The sequence below is a fragment of the Schistocerca nitens genome, chromosome 1 (genome assembly GCF_023898315.1).
Source record: "Schistocerca nitens isolate TAMUIC-IGC-003100 chromosome 1, iqSchNite1.1, whole genome shotgun sequence".
NCBI lineage: Eukaryota > Metazoa > Arthropoda > Insecta > Orthoptera > Acrididae > Schistocerca > Schistocerca nitens.
The window spans coordinates 478,852,576-478,875,489 of NC_064614.1; the positions used below are offsets into that span (position 1 = coordinate 478,852,576).

Below are 22,914 nucleotides of genomic sequence, written 5' to 3' on the forward strand. Positions count from 1 at the left end.
CTTGCTCCAAATGAGCAAGTTGAACTACTGTTCTGTCCTCAAGTCTATGGGCCATCATATATCTCCTGAATGTTTCAAAGGCTTCAGCTGCCTTAGTATATGAGGGAACAGGGTCATCTTCCTTGTCACTGTCACTTTCACTACCACTATTATTCTCCAAGCTTCTCGCTGCAGTCAGCTCCTCAATACTTTGTACTCCTGTGGTTGCCACGTTGTCATCCACAGACACAAAGTCCTCAAAAGTGACAGAATCACTGCCTATTAATTCCTGAAATTCTTGCAAATCATTTGCAACATCTTCCACAGGAGCTGCCATCTCATTCTCACAGAATCCTGCTTTCACAAACAGTTTTTAATAGTTTCAGCACTGTCTTCCTTCTGTGAGTGCATAATTAAATTCATTGCCTGTAAAATATTCAGCTTCAGTTGTGAGCTCTGCTGGCTTCCCAGTTTTCTTTGGTCCATCAAATTCAAGGCCTTTTTTTACAAGGGCTGTCCTATATTTAACCTTAAGGGCTTGTATTATTCCCAAGTCCAAAGGTTGCAGATGGCTGATGCAGTTAGGTGGCAGGAAAATTACTTTCACATTTCTCAGAAAGGATCCGTCTGGTGGATGTGCCACACATCTATCTACAAACATCAGCACTTTTCTTGCAGCATTCCCCATTTTGGCATCAAATTCTCTGAAACCAAGTTAATAAAACTTCCTCCATTTCATCATAAGTCAATGGTTTCAAATGCGTACATTTAGAATTTTCACAATTCTCAAACCCTTCCATTATCGATGATCTGTTTTTCATAATAGTGTTGAGTGTTAAGGGGGCCAGTTCAAATTGCTTCGCTAGCTCCACGTGACTCACACTAGGAGATGCCTCCACTTTTTTAATAACAGAAGCCTTCTCTTCCAGAGAAATGTTCTTCCGCTTTTCACTCATGTCCACTGATGAAAGCTTTTTTTAAAAAAACATTATATCGAAGACACACTCTCACTAGACACACGAACTGTTTGCTGCTCAGCTCACACAACATGCTACGAATACAAAGCATCAACTGAAATGACTCCAAAAAGATTGCAAGCAGAATATGTGTCACATGTCGCATGACCGGGTTCTGCCGCTAACATATGAAAAACGCTGAGTGTGGGCTTTCCAAGCCAGTGCAAACTGTGAATCCACAGAACGGAAAACAGTACATCTACATCCAGTCACTTAAACATTATAAAGAGGTAAATAATTGACCAGGGTTCCAAAAATGAGTGTTACATGGAGGAAATTGTAATATAGAGGAGACGTAGTAAAGAGGAAAATTTAACATTGTTTTTATGGGTTTTTAGTCGGGACTGAAAATAACGGATGTAACATAGAGGAAAACATTATATGGAGGAACATTATAAAGAGGTTTCACTGTAGTCAGTTATTCATGTCAAACGTACCATACTCTTTCTTTTGTTACACCTATGGGATTATCTATTTTGTACACTATTCGGTGCTGACTGGCCAATATTACATTGTGGACTTTCTTTTCCTCTGTGGTTGAAGTTTAGGAATGTTCCTCAAATGGCTCTTCTTGTATGAATTCAACTAAACAATTCTCAACTTCTGAAAAATGATGAGTTTCCTATGTTTATATGCTGTTCAAAACAAATAATTTTAGTGTGGTGCTATATCTGCTATATCCCAGTGTATTAATTTGAATGAAACAAACAAAACTGTTCCATATATCAAGTTGTCACTTCACATATTATGCAACATGTACCAACATAACAAAAATAACATTTCATTTCATTGTTATGCATACCATCCCTGTGATGGGCCAAGAAGTTTTTGTTTTGCCCTTGGATGGCTACTTAGGGAACAGTAATTGCACAACTATATGTAAATACTATCCATCTAAAATTGACCTTCACTTTCAGTAGAGAGAATGCTGCTTTAAGAGACAATCTGTGTAGGAAGCCCACTAAAACTGATACCATGTCATATTACCAAGTCTGTTTCAGAACAGTACCGTTTGTAATAAAAACTCTGATTTTGATATAAACCAACTGCAGTTGTTGTGGAAAATAAATCTATAACTGTTCAATACACAGTAAGTGACCCCAACACATAATAAATATTTAGCTGAGAAATTTTCTGTTTACCATAGAGAGAGAGAGAGAGAGAGAGAGAGAGAGAGAGAGAGAGAGAGAGTGTGTGTGTGTGTGTGTGTGTGTGTGTGTGTGTGAAGAAGAAGAAGAAGAAGAAGAAGATGAGATATCTAATGGTAATTTATTGTTAAATAACTTTGTCCCTCTGTCTTGCTGCTGTGGTTGCTGCTCAGATTTCTATAACATTTATGAAAAATGATTATAGAGAATAGTTTAGGTGTGTAGTCCACATCATGGATTCCTTAAGCTCACTGTTTTATTAAGCTCAACAGCACAAAGACTAGAGTGTGTCTTTATTTATGTCTACTCCTTTCCCTGGTTGCCAGGAGAATACAAGATATGATTGCCTCTCTCTATCTTCATTCATTTCACAACAAATAAAAATTGTGTTTAGTTTCCCCAAAAACTCACCAGGCCATTTTTATTCCTCTGTTTGTTTGTTTTGCTGTATTTCCAGTTGCACTTTCAAATGACCTAAATATACGAACTCATCGACTGATGCAGTGTCTTCGCCGGCCGCTGTGGCCGAGCGGTTCTAGGCGCTTCAGTCCGGAACCGCACTGCTGCTACGGTTGCAGGTTCGAATCCTGTCTCGGGCATGGATGTGTGTGATGTCCTTAGGTTAGTTAGGTTTAAGTAGTTCTAAGTCTAGGGGACTGATGACCTCAGATGTTAAGTCCCATAGTGTTTAGAGCCATTTGAACCATTTTTTAATGTCTTCATTGTTAATTTGTACAATTTTCTTTTTGAGTTGTTGATTATATATGAACAGTGGTTCCCTGTTTTATAGCATATCTATAATGTAATGTTTTTTAACACAACACAGATTTTGTTCATATTATATAATAGTTAATTTTTAATTTTGTCCAATTTAGAGAAAACTGAGGACTGTTCAAAGATCACAGGAAATGAATCATGGCCAGAAGAGCTTGGAGGAGAAACCAGCAGAGGATGAATTCCATATTGACTTATCACTACAGAAGTTCCATTCATGTTCAGAAGATGATACAGTTGTTAGCACAACTGCAGTTGTAAAACAAGAAACAGAAACACGCACAGTGAAAACTTCACCACCAGCATCTGTGACTATTGATGACATTGATGGCCGGCAGGATCAAAATGTAGCACAGAATCAAGATCATACAGCAAATGTTTCAAAATCACAAGCAGCTGCTGAAGATGTAGAGACTGATAATGATGTCAAGGAATCAAAAGTAGCAGATAATGGGAAGAATGCAGAGAAAAGGCCTCATAACCAAACAGGTAACATTTGAATGGTTCTTTCTCAATATCTGTTGAAAGTCACACAGGTGTGCATCTCATTTGTTTTATACGAGGTGTGTTTTTTAAGTAAGTGCCATTTTGAAATTAAAAAAAGACGTGCTAAGATATCTCAATAATTTTATTTTTACATGAAAGCCTGTACCTTAATCTACGCACTGATGCCGTTACAGTCTGATTGTTCCTTGTTTACGTTGTGTACTGAGTGTTTATGATGCCTCCGATAATCGTGAGTTCTGCTGACTGTGAAGTACGGACTGTTATAAGATTTCTTAGTGCTAAAGGCCTAAAAGCAATTGATACTCATCATGAGATCTGTGCAGTTTACAGAGAAAACAGTATGAGTGATGGAATGGTAAGAAAGTGGGTGAGAGCAATTAAAGATGACCGCACAAATGTGCATGACAAACAACAGAGTGGGTGTCCTTCGCTCGTTAATGAAAGTTTGGTGCAGAAAGTGGACAATAAGGTGAGAGAAAAGAAATGCTTTACGATTTCCTCCTTGCGGGATGACTTTCTTAATGTTTCTCGTAGTGTTTTGTATGGCATTGTAACCGAGCAGTTGAATTACTGAAAATTGTGCACACATTAGGTACCAAAAATGTTGACGGATGTGCACAAAACCAACTTTCCGTGAGTGGTACCGCAACGACGGTGATGATTTCTTAAGCCAAATTGTTACAGGCGATGAAACATTGGTGGCCTACGTCACACCAGAATCAAAGCAACAGTCCATGGAAGTTGAGCAAGGGCATCGTTTTGCTGCAAGACAATGCCCGTCTACATGTGGCGAATCAGATGAAAGATCTTGTCATGTCTTTTCGATGGGAAACTCTAGATCATCCTCCGTACACCCCCAATCTTGCACCCAGTGACTACCATCTGTTCCTGCACTTGAAGAAACACCTGGGCGGTCAGTGTCTTCAAGACAATGACGAAGTGAAAACAGTGGTGATGCAGTGGTTAACAAGTCAGGTGGCAGACTTCTATGAGGAAGGTATTCAAAAACTGGTACAAGGTTATGACAAGTGCCTCAATATTGATGAAAATTATGTTGAAAAGTAGATTAAGGTACAGGCTTTCGTGTAAAAATAAAATTATTGAGATACCTTAGCATGTCTTTTTTTTAATTTCAAAATGGTACTGACTTAAAAACACACCTCGTACAAAACTGTTGGTAGTGCTATGCCTCACGTCCTGCAAATGCTGAAATTGAGACACCTTTCTAGATGCACAAAGCATTCAACTAGTGATGACTGCTGTGGATCATCGTAATGTGAGATTCACAGCTCATGGGGAAAAAAAAATAATAAAATAAAATAAAAAAAAATTAAAAAAAATTGAAGAAGGTATTGAAAATGCAGATATCTCTTAACAGCACCCTTTGTTAACCCTGCATATTTGAGATCAGGTAACCCCAGAAACCATGAAAATTACCATAGGTTTGTAATATATTCATTGAATGCAGCAGAAGTTTGGTGGTGGGAGTCCTGTTAAATGTACAAGTCCCTAACTGAGTGTTGTAGAAGCACAAATGGCTCCAGGTTATCTGCCAGCATGTCCCATATCATTTATATGTGAAGGATTCATGTTTCATTTCATGTAATGGTCCTACTATTGGCCTGAAGGATATACTGAGTTTTGATTTGATTAGCTTCAATAAATAGTCTACTACAAAGACCCGTGGCTTTGACTATCTTTCAGCATGCCGTAAAATGAGGAATATCCTTGCACCTAACCTGTGAAATATCCTGGACCATCCCAACTGCTTGTCACAAGAGTCATATTGCTCTGTCATATGCATCTGCATAGCACAATCCATTTCAGGCAAATGCTGTCCTGTCAGAGGAAGAGTCATCTACAAACACTGTCAGGTCATTTACTATTCTGTAACTTCTGCATCTCCTTTTATGTGGGCGTGACCACCAACCAGTTGTTTACTGAAATGAATGGCTGAAGCCAAACTGTGACCAAGAGTGAAGAGCACTTAGTGGCGCACAGGCTGCTTCACAGCCTTCCCACTTTCCACTGTTTCATACTCAACTCCAGACCTATCCTCATACCTCTATACATCTACTACATCTACTCACACTTTTCCCTTTGCAAGTTCTCTGTTCTTTTGTACCATATCACCACTCCCTCCTCCACATCATCATGTGCAGCAGTGCAACTGTCCCTGCCTGTGCCAGGATGGGCACATCTGTGTGACATTCTGTGTCCCATTCCCTTGTGGCTTCTCCCTCTCTACTGTCAGTCTCCCTTCCCTGCATCCTTAGTCCTCATATCCACTCTACCTGACACAAGCCCTCACTACAGTTTGGTTGCAGCACCAAGCCAGTGTACTCACACATACCTTTGTTTTTAGTTAGCTTCAATCTATCCTTATGCTCTGCAGTTCTCAGGCACGCTGCTCATTGGGAAATGGATGATAACCTTCACTCCAGTGACCATTTACCAATCTGGATACATCTACCAGACAGAGAGGTGCTGAAAAAAATTTAAAAACTGCCACTTAGATGAGTGTTCAGCAAGGTAAGCATTGTACTTCCAACTGGATCTGTTAGAATTTGGAGAGAATGTCTAGGATTGTATGCGTCATATCACCAAATGATTCACCACACCACTGATGCTTCCATGCCAATTTGGGAGAGCTACGAAGAGCATGTGGCCCTCTATTGCGATGGCAAATGCCATTATGCTACTATGGCAGGTGCATGGCTCTGCATAGGCCCAAATGTGCGCAATCTTATGAGAACCTGGCAGCTTTGAAATGGTGGGGGCAAAAACCATTGTAAAATTAGGGAGAGCAAAAGATCATAGAAACAGTTCGTAAAGTTGTTCCTCTGAACCACTCCATGTGTGAGAAGCCTGTAGGAAGATTTTAGGGAGAAGTGGAAGTGTCCTCTTAATTCTGTAATGATTAATGGGAGTATCTCAACCCACAAAAGGTGCATTACACAGAGCACAGCAAAGCACTTTCCTCAAGTCATTGCCACTGTTAGCTAGAACCTGGCTGTCCATCTGTACAAGTGTTTACTGAGAGGGACTTCAGTGTGACCAGTGATGAAGTTTATAACTGGCTCCACTGTATGTACAAGATGTCTGCAGCATGAAACACAAGGTATCAGTAACTGCTCTGCCAGCATGTGTGACTGTTGGTAATATTGGTGACAGGCAGGATCAAAATGTAACACAGAATCAAGATCATACAGCAAATGCTGCTGAAGATGTAGAGACTGAGAATGATGTCAAGGAATCAAAAGTAAAAGATTACGCATTGAATGTAGAGAAATGTCTCATAACCAAACAAGTAACATTTGAATGATTCTGTCTCAATATCTGTTGAAAATTACAAACATATTCATTAATCAGTTTCATACAAAACTGTGACATAGTTTATAACTGTCCTCTCTGTGTTTACATGGTGAATTTAGCATTGTCTGCATCATGAGGCACCAGGTATCAGTAACATCCATTGCAGCACTTCACTGGAACTGATGAGGAAATCCTTCTTGAACTTTTTGACTTAAGATAGGACAATTTCCTGTAACAGGGAAGAAGGCTATTTCAATTTCACTTATTATGCCTAAGTAGGACAAGAATGCCGAAGTAGCTATTCTGTTGCAATCACTAGCTGTGTGAGAAAGACCTTGAAATGGATGACCAACCACTGCCCTATTTGGATTTTAGAATTCAGACAGTTCCATAGTCACTTTCAGTGTAGAGACATTATCCAGCATTGATCAGCTAACCCTGAAAGAGGTGGCTACATAACAGGCTTTCCTATATAAGCATCACCTAACAGTTTTCTTTCCCGGCCAGTCGAAGGCTTGTAATAATACATGGAGGCGTTATAGCCACATACAGCTCCACACAAGATGGATTCTGAGACATCTCCCTAATTTTTTTATAGGTTTTCCTCTCGCCATGCTAATTTAGATATCAAGTCAGAGATGTCCTGTCGGATCATTCTATACAAGATGACTGTGTCCCTCAAGTGTGTGGCCCTGGCTTTAATAATTACACATAATATTACATAAGGCGTCCAGTCAAGAGTTCTTTATTTCTGGATGACTTTTCAATTTTAGTTAATCAATCACACTTACAGAAAGTACATGCCAGGTGACAATTATGAAGCTGGAGGAATGGGTGCTAAAAACTAGTTTTAAAATAAAATCTTTACATACAAAATTGAAAAGCACATTTTAAATTTTAAAGAGACAGTGAAGTATGTGGGTCTCACTTCCAATCATAGCTATGTGGCTACCACCAGAGGGACTTCGAACTCAATCCCTCAAAGCTCTTAATATTTTGAATATGTTGCCCATTGTGTATGGGGAGTAAAACAAGCCTGGCTGCACCTGTTTTATAGAGCTTGTGTGCAGTTGCAACTTGATTGCAGTTGTGTGGTGTATATATCAGCAAGAACACTACACCTCAAGGTACTGTATACAACCCATCATGACAGAGCGAAGTGGTGCAGTGGTTAGCGCATTCAGAACTAGCATTCGGGAGGTCAAGGTTCAAACCCACATCAGCCCATCCTAAAGACCCATAGGCTGTGTGCCCAAAAAAATATATTATGCCAAACAAACAAACTGGGAACAATACAATTTCAGCACATTATCAAGTACCAATTGTGGCACATCACTGCAAAAATGACAAGCCTGTATGAATTAAAAGATATCTTATTTACTTACTGTTATTACCAATGAAATATTCTGTCCCGTGTCTCAAAAGCTCTGTAGTTTCAAAAAATTGTCTTTACACAGTAACACAGAAAATAGTGTATTCAACAACACATTCTTTCATTTTGAACAGAATGGTGCAGTCACTGCAGAAAGTAAAACACACTTACGGAAACAAATGCTGCAATATAAGACTTACACACAAAACTACTCAGTAAGTTTTGATGCTGCAGAAAAAGCATGACATATGTTATCCGGACATTCCTGACTCAAGCTTTCATTGTCACTGATGTTTCCATGTGCTTCCCAAACATTTGGTCTCATTCCCAAGGATCTGATCATTTTATTTCAGTGCATGTATTTCATTTCAAGACTATATTCACTACAGATGCAAAGCCTGTGCATGAGTGATCAACACCATCGTTCTGGAAAGTGTATAAAACACCCTGGTGATAGAGCAATTTGTGTCTTGCTGAACTGAAATGGCTAAATATCAATATTTGTACACTGATGTTTCGAAAGTCATGGGATAGTGATATGCACATATACATATGGCAGTAATGTTATGTACACATGGTATAAAAGGGCAGTGCATTAGCAGAGCTGACATTTATACTCAGGTGATTCATATCAAAAGGTTTCTGTTGTAATTATGGCTGCACAATAGAAATTAAGATTTTGAATGTGGAATGGTAGTTGGAGCTAGGCGCATGGGGCATTCCATTTAGGAAACCATTAGGGAATGCAGTATTCTGAGATCGGCATTACCTCTCACCCCAGATGACACAGTGGCCGACAGCCTTCACTTAACAACGGAGAGTACCGGGGTTTGCATAGAGTTGTCAGTACTAACAGACAAGCAACACTGCATGAAATAATCACAGAAATCAATGTGGGACATACGAGGAACATTTCTGTTAGGGCAGTGTGACAAAATTTAGCATCAAAGGGCTGTGGCAGCAGACGACAGACACAAGTTCCTTTGTTAGCAGCATGACATCACCTGCAGTGCCTCTCCTTGGCTTGTAACCATATCGGTTGGACCTCAGACAACTGGAAAACTGCGGCCTGGTCAGATGAGTCCTAGAACCGATGGTAGTGTTCGCATGTGGTGCAGATCCCTGAAGCTGTAGACCCAAGTCATCAACAAGGCACTGTGCAAGCTGGTGGTGGCTTGATAATGAGGTGGGCTATGTTTATGTGGAATGGGCTGGGTCCTCTCGTCCAACTGTACCAATCATTGATTGGAAATGGTTATGATCGGCTACTTGGAGACCATTTGCAGCAAAAAATGGTAGAATTTTTATTGGTGACAATGTGCCAACTCACCAGGTCACAATTGTAGGCGATTGGTTTGAAGAACATTCTGGACATTCAAGTGAATGATTTGGCTGCCAATATTGTCTGACCTGCATTCCATCAAACATTTATGGGACATAATTGAGAAGTCAATTCGTGCACAAAATCCTGCATCTGCAACACTTTTGCAATTACGGATAGCCATAGAGGCAGCATGTCTCAATATTTCTGCAGGGGACTTCCAGTGACTTGTTGAGTCCATACCACATTGAGTTGCTGCACTACGCCAGACAAAAAAGGTCTGACATGATGTTAGGAGGTATCCCATGACTTTTGTCACCTCAGCGTAAGTTTTCTTATCATTTGTGTAACTTCTGTTTTGCACTGGCAGTGATACAACATTAAATTAAATATGAAAAATTGCAGACCATCATTCCCCAGAAGTGGAGGACTCCAGTGAATCTCACCATGAAGAAACAATATTGCGTTTGGAATACCGTGAACTGTTAAATCTCCAAGCTGACCTCCAGGGCCGCGTAGCAGGAGAGAAGGCAGAAGTGAAGCGACTCCAGGCTGAGATTGCCGCAATTAAATCTAAATGTGGCTACAGGTAATAATCTAATCTTAGCATCTATGAAGGGCATACAGCAGGAAAGTTGCATATTCCTGTTGTTAAACTGTACTGAAGAATTCTACTGTGAAAAATGTTTCTGAGCAATTTATGTTCGTCATATTGGTTATGCAATATGTCATTATTTGTCTTTTAATCAATTTCTTCTTTTTTTCAGGAGCCTAGAAATAACTAGTTCAGATGGAAGCAGTTCTGCCTCTGATACAGATGGTAGTGATGCAGAAGATTTAGAAATAGAGTCTCGCATTACTGACTTGCAGCGAGAGAATTTATTACTGCAGGTATTGTAATAATAATAATAATAAACCGCTGAGGTGACAAAAATCATGCAGTACCTCCTAATTTTAACTTGACATGGCATGGACTCAACAAGTTACTGGAAGTCTCCAGCAGAAATATTGAGCCATGCTGCCTCTACAACCGTCCATCCATCCATAATTCAGAAAGAGTGTGCTGGTGCAGGATTTTGTGCAGAAACTGACCTCTTGATTATGTCCCATAAATGTTTGATGGGCTTCATGCTGGGCAATCTGGGTGGCCAGACCATTCACTCAAATTATCTAGAATTTTCTTCAAACTAGTCATGAGAAATTGCAGCGTGGTGACGTGGCAAACTGTCATCCATAAAAATTCCATCATTGTTTGGAAACATGCCATCCATGAATGTCTGCAAATGGCCTCCAAGTAGCCAAACATTCAGAGGACCCAGTCCATATTCCATGTAAACACAACCCACATCATTATTGAGCCACCACCAGCTTGCACAGTGCCTTGTTGACAATTGGAGTGTGTGCCACACCATCAGCTCTTATCAATGGAAACTGAGACACTTCTGACCAGGCCACAGTTTTCCAATTGTCTAGGCTTCAACAGATATGGCCATGAGCCCAGGAGAGGCACTGATGGTGATGTCGTGCTGTTAACAAAGTCACTCACATTCATTGTCTGCTGCCATACCCCCTTAACACCAAATTTTGTCACACTGTCCCAATGCATATATTTGTTGTGCATTCCACATTAATTTCTGTGGTTATTTCACGCAGTGTGGCTTGTCTGTCAGCACTGACACCTCTACGCAAACGTGGCTGCTCTTGCTTGTTAAGTGATGGGCATCGGCTAGGGCGTTGTTCATGGTTATTGGTAATGCCTGAAATGTGTTACTCTCGGAACACTCTTTAACACTGTGGATCATGGAATATTGAATTCCCTAATTATTTCTGAAATGGAATGTCCCATGCATCTAGCCTCAACTACCATTCCACATTCAGAGTTTGTTAATTCCCATCGTGCAGCCATAATCATGTCGAAACTGTTCTACATGAGTACCTGAGTACAAATGGCTCCACCAATACACTGCCCTATTATACTTTGTATATGTGATATTAGCACCATGTGTATTTGTGCATATCACTATCCCATGACTTTTGTAACCTCAGTAAAATTAATAATAATAATATTTTTCCCCCAACTCATACATGTACATGATTGTCATTGCACTCAGCTCGTGGTCTAGTGGTTAGTATTGCTGCCTCTAGATTGTGGGCTCTCAAGTAACAAAAAGACTTGCACAAGGCAGCCGAACAACACCGACCATGGTCTCCCAGGCAATAACATGATACGATCATATAATTTCATTCCACTTTGTAAGTTATTTCCAGAAATGTTCTTTTTAGAATATTTGCAAGCAATCCAAAAAAAATATTTGAACTTCAAATCGAAATATTACCCTCCTCCTATAATTTTTGGCACTTTCAAGTCGATTTCCATAATTGAAGGTATGAAGAGGAAATGAAGAGCAATTTCAGATTTTTTGTATATGTATATACATAATTCTGTTATCTTTTCAGAGTCAATATACTGTCTTCCATTGTGGTTTGTCATATATATTTAATTTACATGATTAGAACATTATTTTGGAATGGAACTCATTCATACATTCTGCCGGACTTTTCAAAGAACTAATAGCATTTTACTATCCGCTATAAAATTACACATGCTATATATTGACATAGGTAATATCGCTTTGTTAGTCCCCTTTGATAATCAGAGCAAAATTACTTCTAGTACCCTGCTGCTGTCAGTTTGAAGAGGGAGCCTGAAAATGATACAAAACATTAACTATAAAACTATTTCTTAAATTTCTAATTTTATTTAAAAAAGGTTACCAAAGACTAGACATCAATGAAAAGATGACCAAAGGTTTATTGCCAGACATTTTACAAACATGGTTATTTATAAATCAGAGTTAAACAGTTTTTAAATAAGCATATGTCTCCTGCCTTTTACTAGGCATATCCAGAAACCAACATATGGTCAAATATAGGATGTTTAAAAAAATATGTTTCATTTTCTTACAAGAGTGGGTACTGGTCAAAACTAGTAGGAAATCTGCTAAAACATACACTTAAAAAAAGCAACAATGAAGGAATTATCATAATGGAATGGAAATTGTTAGATGTGATGTACATGCACAGATAAACAGATGATTGCAACTTCAGAAAAAAATGAATGATTTATTTAAAAGAGAGACCATCACAAATTGAGCAAGTCAGCCATGTCTGGCCCTTTTTCAAGCAGATATGATTGGCATTAATTGATAGTGTTGTCAGATGTCTTTCTGAGGGATATTATGCTGAATTCTGTCCAACTAGCACGTCAAATTGTCAAAGTCCTGAGCTGGTTGGTGGGCCCTGCCCATAATGCTTCAAACATTCTCAATTGGGAAGAGGTCTGGTAAACTTGCTGGCTGAGGTAGGATTTGGCAAGCACAACGGCAACCAATATAAATTCTCGCCCTGTGCAGACAGGCATTAGAGTGCTGAATGTAAGCCCAGAATGTCTTTCCATGAAAAAGCAACAAAACAGGGTGTAGGATATCATTGATATACCCTGTGCAGTAAGGCTGTCACAGATGACAGCCAAAGTGCTATGAAATGAAATGGCGCCCCAGACCATCACTCCTGGTTGTCAAATTATATGATGAGTGACAGTCAGGTTGGTACCCTACCACTGTCAGGGGTGTCTCCAGATACTTCTTCAGCCTGAAATCTTGTTGAGTGGAGTAGAATTTTCTTCAGTTATGAGTCCCACTTCAATTTTAGCCCCAATGACCAGCAAAGGCCTGTCTGGAGATGCCCCAGACAGTAGTGGGATACCAACCTCACTGCCACCCACCGTACAGCCCGACAACCAGGAGTGATGGTCTGGGGTACTATTTATTTCATAGCAGGACCCCTTTGGTCATCATCCGTGGCACCCCTACAGCACAGCAGTGCATTGCCCTACATGGCAAGCCGTCCTGGGCTTGATAATGCCCACCTGCACATGGCAAGAGTTTCCACTGCTTGTCTTTGTGCTTGCCAAAACCCAGCTTGACCAGCAAGGTCACCGGATCTACTCAAAATTGAGAACATTTGGAGCATTAAGGGCAGGGCCCTCCAAGCAGTTTGGGAATCTGGAAATCTGACTCATCAGTTGGGCAGAATTTGGCATAATATCCCTCAGGAGAACATCCAACAATTCCACCAATGCCAATTCAAATCAATGTGTTATTGACTTGCTCAATTTGTGAAGCTCTTTCTCTTGAATAAATCATCCATTTTTTTCTGAAGCTCTAATCATTTGTTTGTCTGTCCAAGTCAGATATTTATTTATTTACTGTCTTAGAGTAATTTGTTGTAATATGTAACATTCTGTCCTTTAATAACCATCAGTTTGAAGACACTGCAGGAGGTGCTTAATTTGGTTACCTCTTATTCTTGCAAATCCTCCTCGGTCAGCCCCCAATGTGTGCAAAGACACCTGGCTACCATCTGGCATGTGACACCCACTGATATAAGTGTGCACATTCCTAATGGGTGTGTAATACACCATTTCCTTTAAATGTCCCACAGAGCCAAAAATGTTAGGAATTAAGGCTAGATGAATGGGAAGGCCACTCAGTCACTGATTAAACATCTGGGTTATGTACCATAAGGTGTAAAATGTGTAGAGAAATGGGGTGTTGCCCCATTATGCATGAATCACATATGCAAGGGTAATGTTCTTGGATAACAGTAGTAATTTGTCTCCCAAAAAATTGATGATAACCAGCACCTGTTGATTTGTCTGGGAAAGTACGCTGTGGGCCATTAAAACTACATCATGAAGACTGCATGCAACATATGTCAAATGTATCTGAAATGCAATACGTACTTGGACATGATTAGCATTTCAGTGCAACTGCACAAACAAACTAGAAGTAACTCAATCTACATTCTGTATACAAGGAAAGATTACACAAGCATTCAAAAATCGCATTTGAATGCCAACTATTTTTGAGTAGATTGTTTTATGGCTCATGTAAGAAAGAGAAATATCTTCCAGCACATGTCTGAATTTGACAGTTGTCGAATTGTGGCTTATCAAATAAGCAGTTTATCATTCTGCAATATTGCTGCTCTCATTGCATTAAATAACAGGAATGTGGAATCGATGGGTTCAGGAGAGGGTTATAATCAATATCCTGCGGGATATCAATGGCTGTCGGCTAGTCCCACCTGCAAAACAGACATATTGTTTGTGCAGTAAGACAAGTACCACATAGACAGTGTGACAAAATCTGAATCACAAAGAGTGTCAGAACAGCAAACATTGTTGCAGTTTTCATTGCTGCAGCAGCAGAGATGGACACGCTGACGGTATACACAATGACTGATACAGGAATGGAACCATGTTATTGTTCCAGTGATTCTCAGTTCTGTGTGTAGAATCACAATAGATGTGTCCATGGATGGAGATCCTGAGAAGATACTATACAGATTCTCAATGACCCTAACATGTCCTAGCACCCAAGAGGACAGTCATAGTATGTGTGGATAAGATAGAACCTGTTGGGAGGGAATCGGAAAAGGTCATACTAAGGTGCTACATGAAGCACATACTGACTCTAGTGAAGGCACCATTATGAGAAAAACTTACAGTAAAATGGAGATTATAGGTAAAGATGGAGGGCCCAGGGTATGAAAAAGAGGAAAGTGATAAGTAGACCACGGATTTTAGGTAAAAACCTATTTTCTTCCTGAGTTTCTATTTGCATAAAAATGTGTACTTATGCGTTTTACAATGATTTACACTTAATAGCGTTAATTCTATAGGGCCTAAAAAAGCCTATTTCGACGTTAGTGCCTATTTTTGCCTATTAAGGCTTTAATATCCTAAAAAGTGCCTATTTCATCACATAAGACGGTGGCTCCAAGTTTTTCCACACTATACGACAGATGGAAAAAAATATTTTCTGCCCAGCGTGCAGCAAGGTGGCTAGTTGATATGCGCTCATGCTTCGTATTTGCCTAACACTTCGGTCTTTTTTTATATTTTTATATCGCTATCCCTGTTAATACCAAATACTCTTTATAGGTGTTTTATTATTCATATGTAAAAAATAGATCACGGATCTTTAGGTTAAAACCTATTTTTTTCCTAAGCTCCAATTTGCATATAAGTTAGTACTTATGCGTTTCATGACTAACTAAACTGAATACCGTTAGTTCTATAGGACCTAAAATCGGGTATTTTGACGTTGACGCCTAATTTTGCCTGTTTCGGCATCAAAATCCTAAAAAGTACCTATTTCGTTAATCTGACAGAGTTCTTGTGTTTTCAAAGATTAGAAAAAGGAAGTAAACATAGGGCTTTGCGTCTTGTCGAAGACGAAGGTCGTTAGAGACTGTTTACAATTAATTCCTTTGCTTGCCTTACTACCAACAGCACTCGGCACAGTTCAATGGTCATCCATCCAAGTACGCACCGAGTGCGACAGTGCTTAACTTCGGTGAGCGAATGGGAACCGGTCAAAGATTTGAGTTACACATTAGAATCGAACATGGGAGTACTAAATGTTATATTTGAAAATATTTCGTTCGTAGGATTCTGGCCAGCTGTGTATTATCGCAAAGAAACGGTTTCATAGGCCGTAAGCTGAGCACGGATTAAAAAATCATAATGTAAATCGTAGACGCCCTCTATAGCTAAATTACTGCCCTTCACTCATTTTCTCGCTGCTATCTACAGGTAGTCCTACCAAACTACTGTGTTTCGTGAAAGGTATTATACGTGAATTTTCCGGTTCGAAAAATAATTTGCCAGTAGTGAGATGTTTTCATCCGAAGCACCGGGTAGATTCCATTAAAAAAAAAAGGTTGTCATTCACTTTTTCCCAGCGAAAATAAATCAGTACATTGTGTAGCGACCGACGTGTTACTGACGTTCTAAGTGCAAAATAAATTCTAGTTTCTGTGTGAATACTACGCCATGCCGAAAACAGCTAGTTCAGAGTCTACTCATATAAGGCAGTGGCTGCAAGATTTTCTGCATTATACAACAGATGGGAAAATTATTTTCTGCCAAGCATGCAACAAGGAGGTTAGTTGATGTTTTTCTTAGACTTCTTATTTTCCTGTCACTTAGGATTCTTTTTTATCGCTATCCTTTAGTAATACGAAATACTCTTTATATGCGATTCTAAACTGCATTTCCCTTTTCTCTCGTATTACGTTTCGAGTGTTAAGAAATCTCACTTAACTCAGCATGCAGATGGACTCGCACATAAAGCTAATGTTGAACGTAAGTCAAAATTGAAGCAAACTCTTTTAACCAATAAATCTGGTGCATCCTCCGAAAAAAATAAGTTCTGCAGTGATTTATGTCATGCACTTGTGGCAGCAAACATCCCCTTTCGGAAACTGGAAAACCCTATTTTCAGAGGTTTTCTTGGGAAGTACTGCCATCAGTCTATTCCTGTAGAGTCAACTTTACGTAAGACTTATGTGGATTCAGCTTACAATGTTGCATTGCACAGAATCCGAGATGATGTTGGAGAATCTTGTATATGGATTTCTGTGGATGAAACTACTGACAGTCTTGGCCATTACATTGCAAACCTGATCATTGGCAAGCTAGATCCAGATGCTCCATCCAGGACTCATTTGATTTACTCAAAACAGCGTGCAAAAACTAACCAACAAACAATAGCACAGTTTGTGAACAATGGGCTTAAGGTGCTATACCCAAACGGAGTGGATGAGAATAAGGTGCTTCTGGCCGTCACTGATGCTGCTGCATATATGATAGCAGCGTTTCAACTATTAAAAGTATTCTATCCATTGATGCTGCACGTAACTTGTGTAGTGCATGCAATCAACCGCATAGCACAGCAAATAAGGCTACAATTTCCTAACATAAATAGAGTAATATCTATGGTGCAGAAAATTTTTGTTAAGGCACCATCAAGAATACAGGCATTCAAAGAACAGCTTCCAGATGTCCCATTGCCGCCAGAGCCTGTTGTTACCCGCTGGGGCACGTGGCTGATAGCAGCAGACTACTCTAGTACGCATCTCTCACCCTGCCCAGAAGATGGTTGAAAATTAACCGGAGGATGCTGCATCCGTAACTGCAGCAATGGAGTTACTCAAAGATTCTTCTTTAAAACGGGACTTATCTTACATTAGGGCCCACTACACATTTATGGCAAGAATAATTTCACAATTAGAAGGCTCAGGGATACCTATCTACGACAATATTTCTTTGCTTGAAGAAGTCAAAATGAAAATTAATGAAGCACCAGGTGAAGTAGGGGAAAAAATATGGGCAAAAATGCAAACGGTTTTGCAGAAGAACACTGGCCTGAAGGATTTGTTTGCAGCTGCCGACATACTTGTGAAAAATCCACCACTCCTGAGTGCAGCATTCCTGTCCAACATGTGCCGAAAATGAAGTACGTCCCTGTCACATCTGTTGACGTAGAACGTTCTTTTTCAGCGTATAAATTGATTCTGACTGACAAGCGCCACAGTTTTTCACTAGAAAACCTAGAAAAGATTTTGGTTATTTATTGTGAAGCCAACTATGGTCAGAATATGTGAAACTACGAATCTATTAATTAAACCATTCCACATCTTTTTTTACGGAGATCTTTATCTTGCAGGAACTCAAAAATATTTGGAGTTATGTTCAACATTAATGCCAGGAAGTTTCATTAATGTTGTAGATTGCTGTGCCCTGTAACTGTGTAAATATTCATTCTCCTTGTTTTAATGACTAATAAGATGTTCATACTGTCAACACTGTGTATTTTAATTTATTTTTATTTTCTCTGCATCATTTTTATTAGAGCCTATTTTAGGTTTTATATAGCCTAAATGAACTACTGAAGGAGCTTATTTTAGGTGCCTAAAACACACTTTTTTACGACCTAAAAATCCGTGGCCTAGTGATAAGGCAAGGTCAGAATGGGTGAGTAGAAATGTAACAAGGCGAGTGAGAGGCTGGTGTGGGGACAGGGGCATGGAAAAAAAGAGAAAGAAGGTGGAAGGGCATTTGAAGGACATGGATTATTAGCAAACTTTTGGGCCAGATGGGGTTGTAGTAACAAAGGATACGTTGTAAGGAGAATTCCTACCTGAGCATTTCAGAAAAGTAGATTTTGGGAAGGAGAATCCAAATGCCAGTATGAGTTTCTTAGCTCTGAACTACATTATCCAAAATGCAAGCCCTTTTTAAGGGGGTGCATTGGTTCATGCAGTGGACTCGTGTTTAGGAGGACTGGGGTTCCCACCCCTTTTAAAATCCTTGTTTAGGTTTTTTGTGGTTTCAGCAAATCGATAAATGGTTACTTTGAAAAGGATACAGTCGATTTCCTTCTCCTATCCACACTCCCGACCAAGTAAGACTGCAAAATAGTTAAGACAATGGACTAACATTTGGAAGGATGAGGACTGAAATACTCGTATGGGCACCCATATTTAGGTTTTCCATGATATCCCTAAATTGTCTAAGGCAAATGCTGGGATGTTGTCTTCAGAAAGACTGGATGATTTTCTCCGTCCTCCTGCTTTCAGTCTGAGCTTCTGTTCTGTCTCTAATAACCTCATTGCTGACAGGATATTACACAATCTTCCTTCATTCTGAAATTCTGCTGTATCTCTAACTACCTCATTGTTGGTACTATTTTACAACATAGTCACAAATTCCCAGTACACAATGGTTCGAGCATTCTACTAATTGTTTAATTCCTTGATGATAAAAATCCACTTCATGGTCACAGAGCCACTGAAGAACTCCTTTGAGAATATTCTCATTGTTGGAAAATCCCCTCCCCTCCCCCGCCCAGATATTCTTTAAGCATGCTGAAAATATGAAATCACATAATGCAAGATCTGGACTTCCCTGTCAGCATCACCCACATCTGTGTGGCTTCAGCCAAATTGCCAGCATCACCTCTTTACAGCTGAAGGCAATATTGCAATTAGTTCATATGTCACCAGAATTTAACAGTGAATCTATGTGCAGTTTAGAGATTTTGCCCACAAAAATCACACTGTTCCATGTATTTCAACTTTAAGAGTTCATTTGCAGGTGCTACACCACTTCACTCCCACACTGTGATGCATCTGTTACCATCCTGCCACAGAACTGTCTCTCCATGTCACTCAGAATATGTACTCTCTTCTGACAATGTGCCACTCTATTTGCACAATTGTCTTATTGTTGGACAACATATGTAACTTGATTTCTGAAGTTCCAACATTTATTCCATCGATAGTATTTATAGCAAAAACATAATCAGTTTTTGACAGTATAATGTTACTAGATAGGTAAAAAAATCTACTAACCAAGTGGCAGCAACAGTGTTTTGGGTGACTTTTCCGAACTGTGCCCCTTCTCCTAAACCTCTCCAGTCCTTTTTCTTCACCCCTCCTCTTTCCCCTTCAACTCTTCTGTCAGAAGGAGCCACTGACTCTGAAAGCTTGCATAAGTTAAACCTCGTGTGTGTGTGTGTGTGCGCGCGCGCACGCGCTCCTGCCACTGCTTGATGAGTCAATCAATAATATTTAGATACTGTGGTTGCTAGCTACCTGCAGTGTAATTATAGGATCCACTGGACACTACAATATGACCACCCAAACAAATGCAGAACTTCCGCCATGTAACCCATTAGCGCCGGAATTAATTTTTTCGTGATTTTTTTTTTCTTTTTTAAATTGTGTTATTATGTCTGTAAAAGGTATAAATCAGACAACAGAGATGTTTCGACGAAAGTCATTACTGCCATTAGCGAGATATTGGTGTTACCATATGGCAACGCTAGGCACTTTCACTACCTAAATTTATATGGATTACAACTTCAACTAAAATAAGTAGGTTATTGAAATTTCTTATTACATATACAAGTTTTGTGCCAATTTATTATTCACTCTTCACCGTATAATTGATACTTTATAACACAGTACAATTAATAATCAAAAATCAAACCTTGAACTCAGTCAATACACAATCCACTTTGAACACATCGTTCTCACAATAGATTTACAGTGCTTGTGTTCACACCTTTTCTTCTTCTTTCCTTCTATGTGATGGACGAGGTGGTCAGTGTTATCAAATCTAACATGCGGCTTTCGGAACATGCCCTTGATGCAGATGGTCTTCCGGCTTCTTTTGGTAAAGCTTGGTGTCTTTGCAAGTACACTGTTGCTACTTCTCTCTTGAAATCAAGCTGAGAAATAGTTTGGTTTCTTGCTTTATTATACAAAATCCAACTGTTTTGTATGGCGACATCTAACATCCATGTAAAGAGACACCAGTACCATTTCTGGCTTCTTATTGCAATGCAATAGCATGCTAGATTCTGATCCATCTGATCAGTACCTCCCATATATGTATTATATTTGGCTACCAGTTTTGGTCTGGGAATCATTATATTTCGCTTTTTTAGTTGCGAGAATCTCTTGACTTGGCCAACTTCTTGTGCACCACATGAAGAAGAGATCATTGTGACAACTGAGTTGTCCAGCCACCGCACAGAAAATAATCCATCATTCTTCTCTATTCGGATCTGGGGGCTTAACAAACACATCACCTTCAATATCGTCATTGTAAAGAATCTCCAGCATTTCAGCAAGCGAGAAACCTCTTCTAAAACAAAAATGAGAAAATTCGTCCTTTTACTGAGTACAAGCGCCTAGCGTTGCTATATGGCAACACCGACATTCCACCGACATTCAGACGGCCTAAATGAATGTAATTTATTTCACAGCAAGCAGTAACCTACAAAGAATATATATGTGAATATTTAAAGCACAACCAAACTAAAAAAGGAAATTATATATCGTAAGTTACTGTGTAAAACATACTTACTCGAACTTATACTCAATTTTTCTTCGTCATTCAGCAAACGATGACTTCCAACACAGCTTACACCGCAGAATTTAAATTGTAGTGATGTTTACAGTCTTGCGGAATGGAATACAGTGCTGCCAACACTCTCGCTTCGTTGATGTCGTGGAATCAACAATTTTACAAAAGTGTTACAAATGTTGCCATATGGTAACGCACGGCGCTAATGGGTTAACAGTTGAAGACTGCATTGTTCACTTCTCATAGTATTCTCCAAACGTAAACACATCCTATAGCAGAAAAAAGTTGAATTATCAGACCATATTATTTGTTTGCAGCCCATATTTTGTATTGTCTACACCACTGAAAGCTCATGCTACAAAATTCACATTGCACGTTTTTCTAGGCTCTGTAGCTTCATTTTTTGCTCCACAGTTACATTCGGGCAGTGGTCTTCTCTGTTTTTTATATTAAAGACAAAAATCCTCTTTAATGCCCATCTTTCTTTGTCTCTAAGTCTTCTTTCTTCTTCCAATATCTTGTCTAACATGGCAGTAGATCAACATATAGCAGAAATCGTATCTTTTCCAACTGTGGTATCCTGTTTATCTTAACCACCACAAATAATTTTTTTGTCCAGAAACAAAATTTCAAAAAATAACGAGAATGTTGTTTAGGTAGCAGGGTGAAATTAACCAGCATAACTGCCCTTCTTTTATTTTTGTTGATATCTTCAGTGCGAAGGCTGATTTGGTGTAGCTCTCCACACTACTCTATACTGTGCCAGAGTCTTCATCTTTGAATAACTCCTTGAACCTACAGCGATTTGAATCTTTGAATCTGCTTACTGTAGTCATCCGTCGGTCTCAGGATGTGTCCTACCAACAGTCGCTTCTCTTAGCAATTTCTTTTTTCCTCAACTTGATTCAGTACATCGTCATTAATTACTTGATCTATCTAATGTTCAGTATTCTTCTGTAGCAGCACATTTCAAATGCCTCTTTTTCTCTTCTTGTCTGAACTGCTTATTGTCCAGGTTTCACATCTGTATGAGGCTACAGTCCAGAAAACACTTGGTGACAATTTGTGTTCAGTGTTAACAATTTCCTCTTTTACAAATATGCTTTTTGTGCAATAGCTAGTCTGCATTTTTAACTTATCTGTTTCAGCCTTCAGCAATTATTTTGCTGTGTTCTTCCAAATCCTTTGCTGTCCCTGACAGAATTATGATTTCAACTGCAAAACTCAAAGTTTTTATTTCTTCTAACTGAACTTCATTCACTCTCCCTATTTTAAGGAGCACCCTGCGTATTTTATTCAGTAATCCACTTCTTCTCCTCAAGACCTTTCCAAACTTGTATCACAGTGTACCATTCACATTAACATGATGCTGTTAAAAATGTAACACAAAGTGGACTTTCACTCCACTGTATTAGCTCACAGTGAAGGTAAGTCATCCACGTGCTGGCATTGACGACAAACAGACAAGTTACATTACCCCAGTTACCTGTTCTGTGTGCTAGTACAGGGAGTCAAAGTCAGTCCCGTGTTACCTTTTCAATTATGTAATGTTTACGTGAATGGTACCATCTACATCTGTACTCTGCATCATAGTGTGATGTGCATGGCAGAGGGTAAGTCCCACTATATCATTCAAGTATGGAGTGCGGGAAGAATGAATGTTTAAAAGCCTCTGTGCTTGCAGTAATTATTCTAAT

The 22,914-nt window shown here is 39.3% G+C and overlaps 1 protein-coding gene across 2 annotated transcripts in view; it reads left to right on the forward strand.

Moving 5' to 3' along the window:
- LOC126252105 (ralA-binding protein 1) overlaps window positions 1–22,914 on the forward strand; it is a 127,494-nt gene that overhangs the window by 98,491 nt on the left and 6,089 nt on the right. For both annotated transcript variants that reach the window (XM_049952978.1, XM_049952971.1), the window contains 3 exons: window positions 3,019–3,406; window positions 9,838–10,021; window positions 10,200–10,323. In XM_049952978.1, coding sequence (XP_049808935.1) covers window positions 3,019–3,406; window positions 9,838–10,021; window positions 10,200–10,323 — 696 coding nt within the window. The remainder of the gene's footprint in view (window positions 1–3,018; window positions 3,407–9,837; window positions 10,022–10,199; window positions 10,324–22,914) is intronic.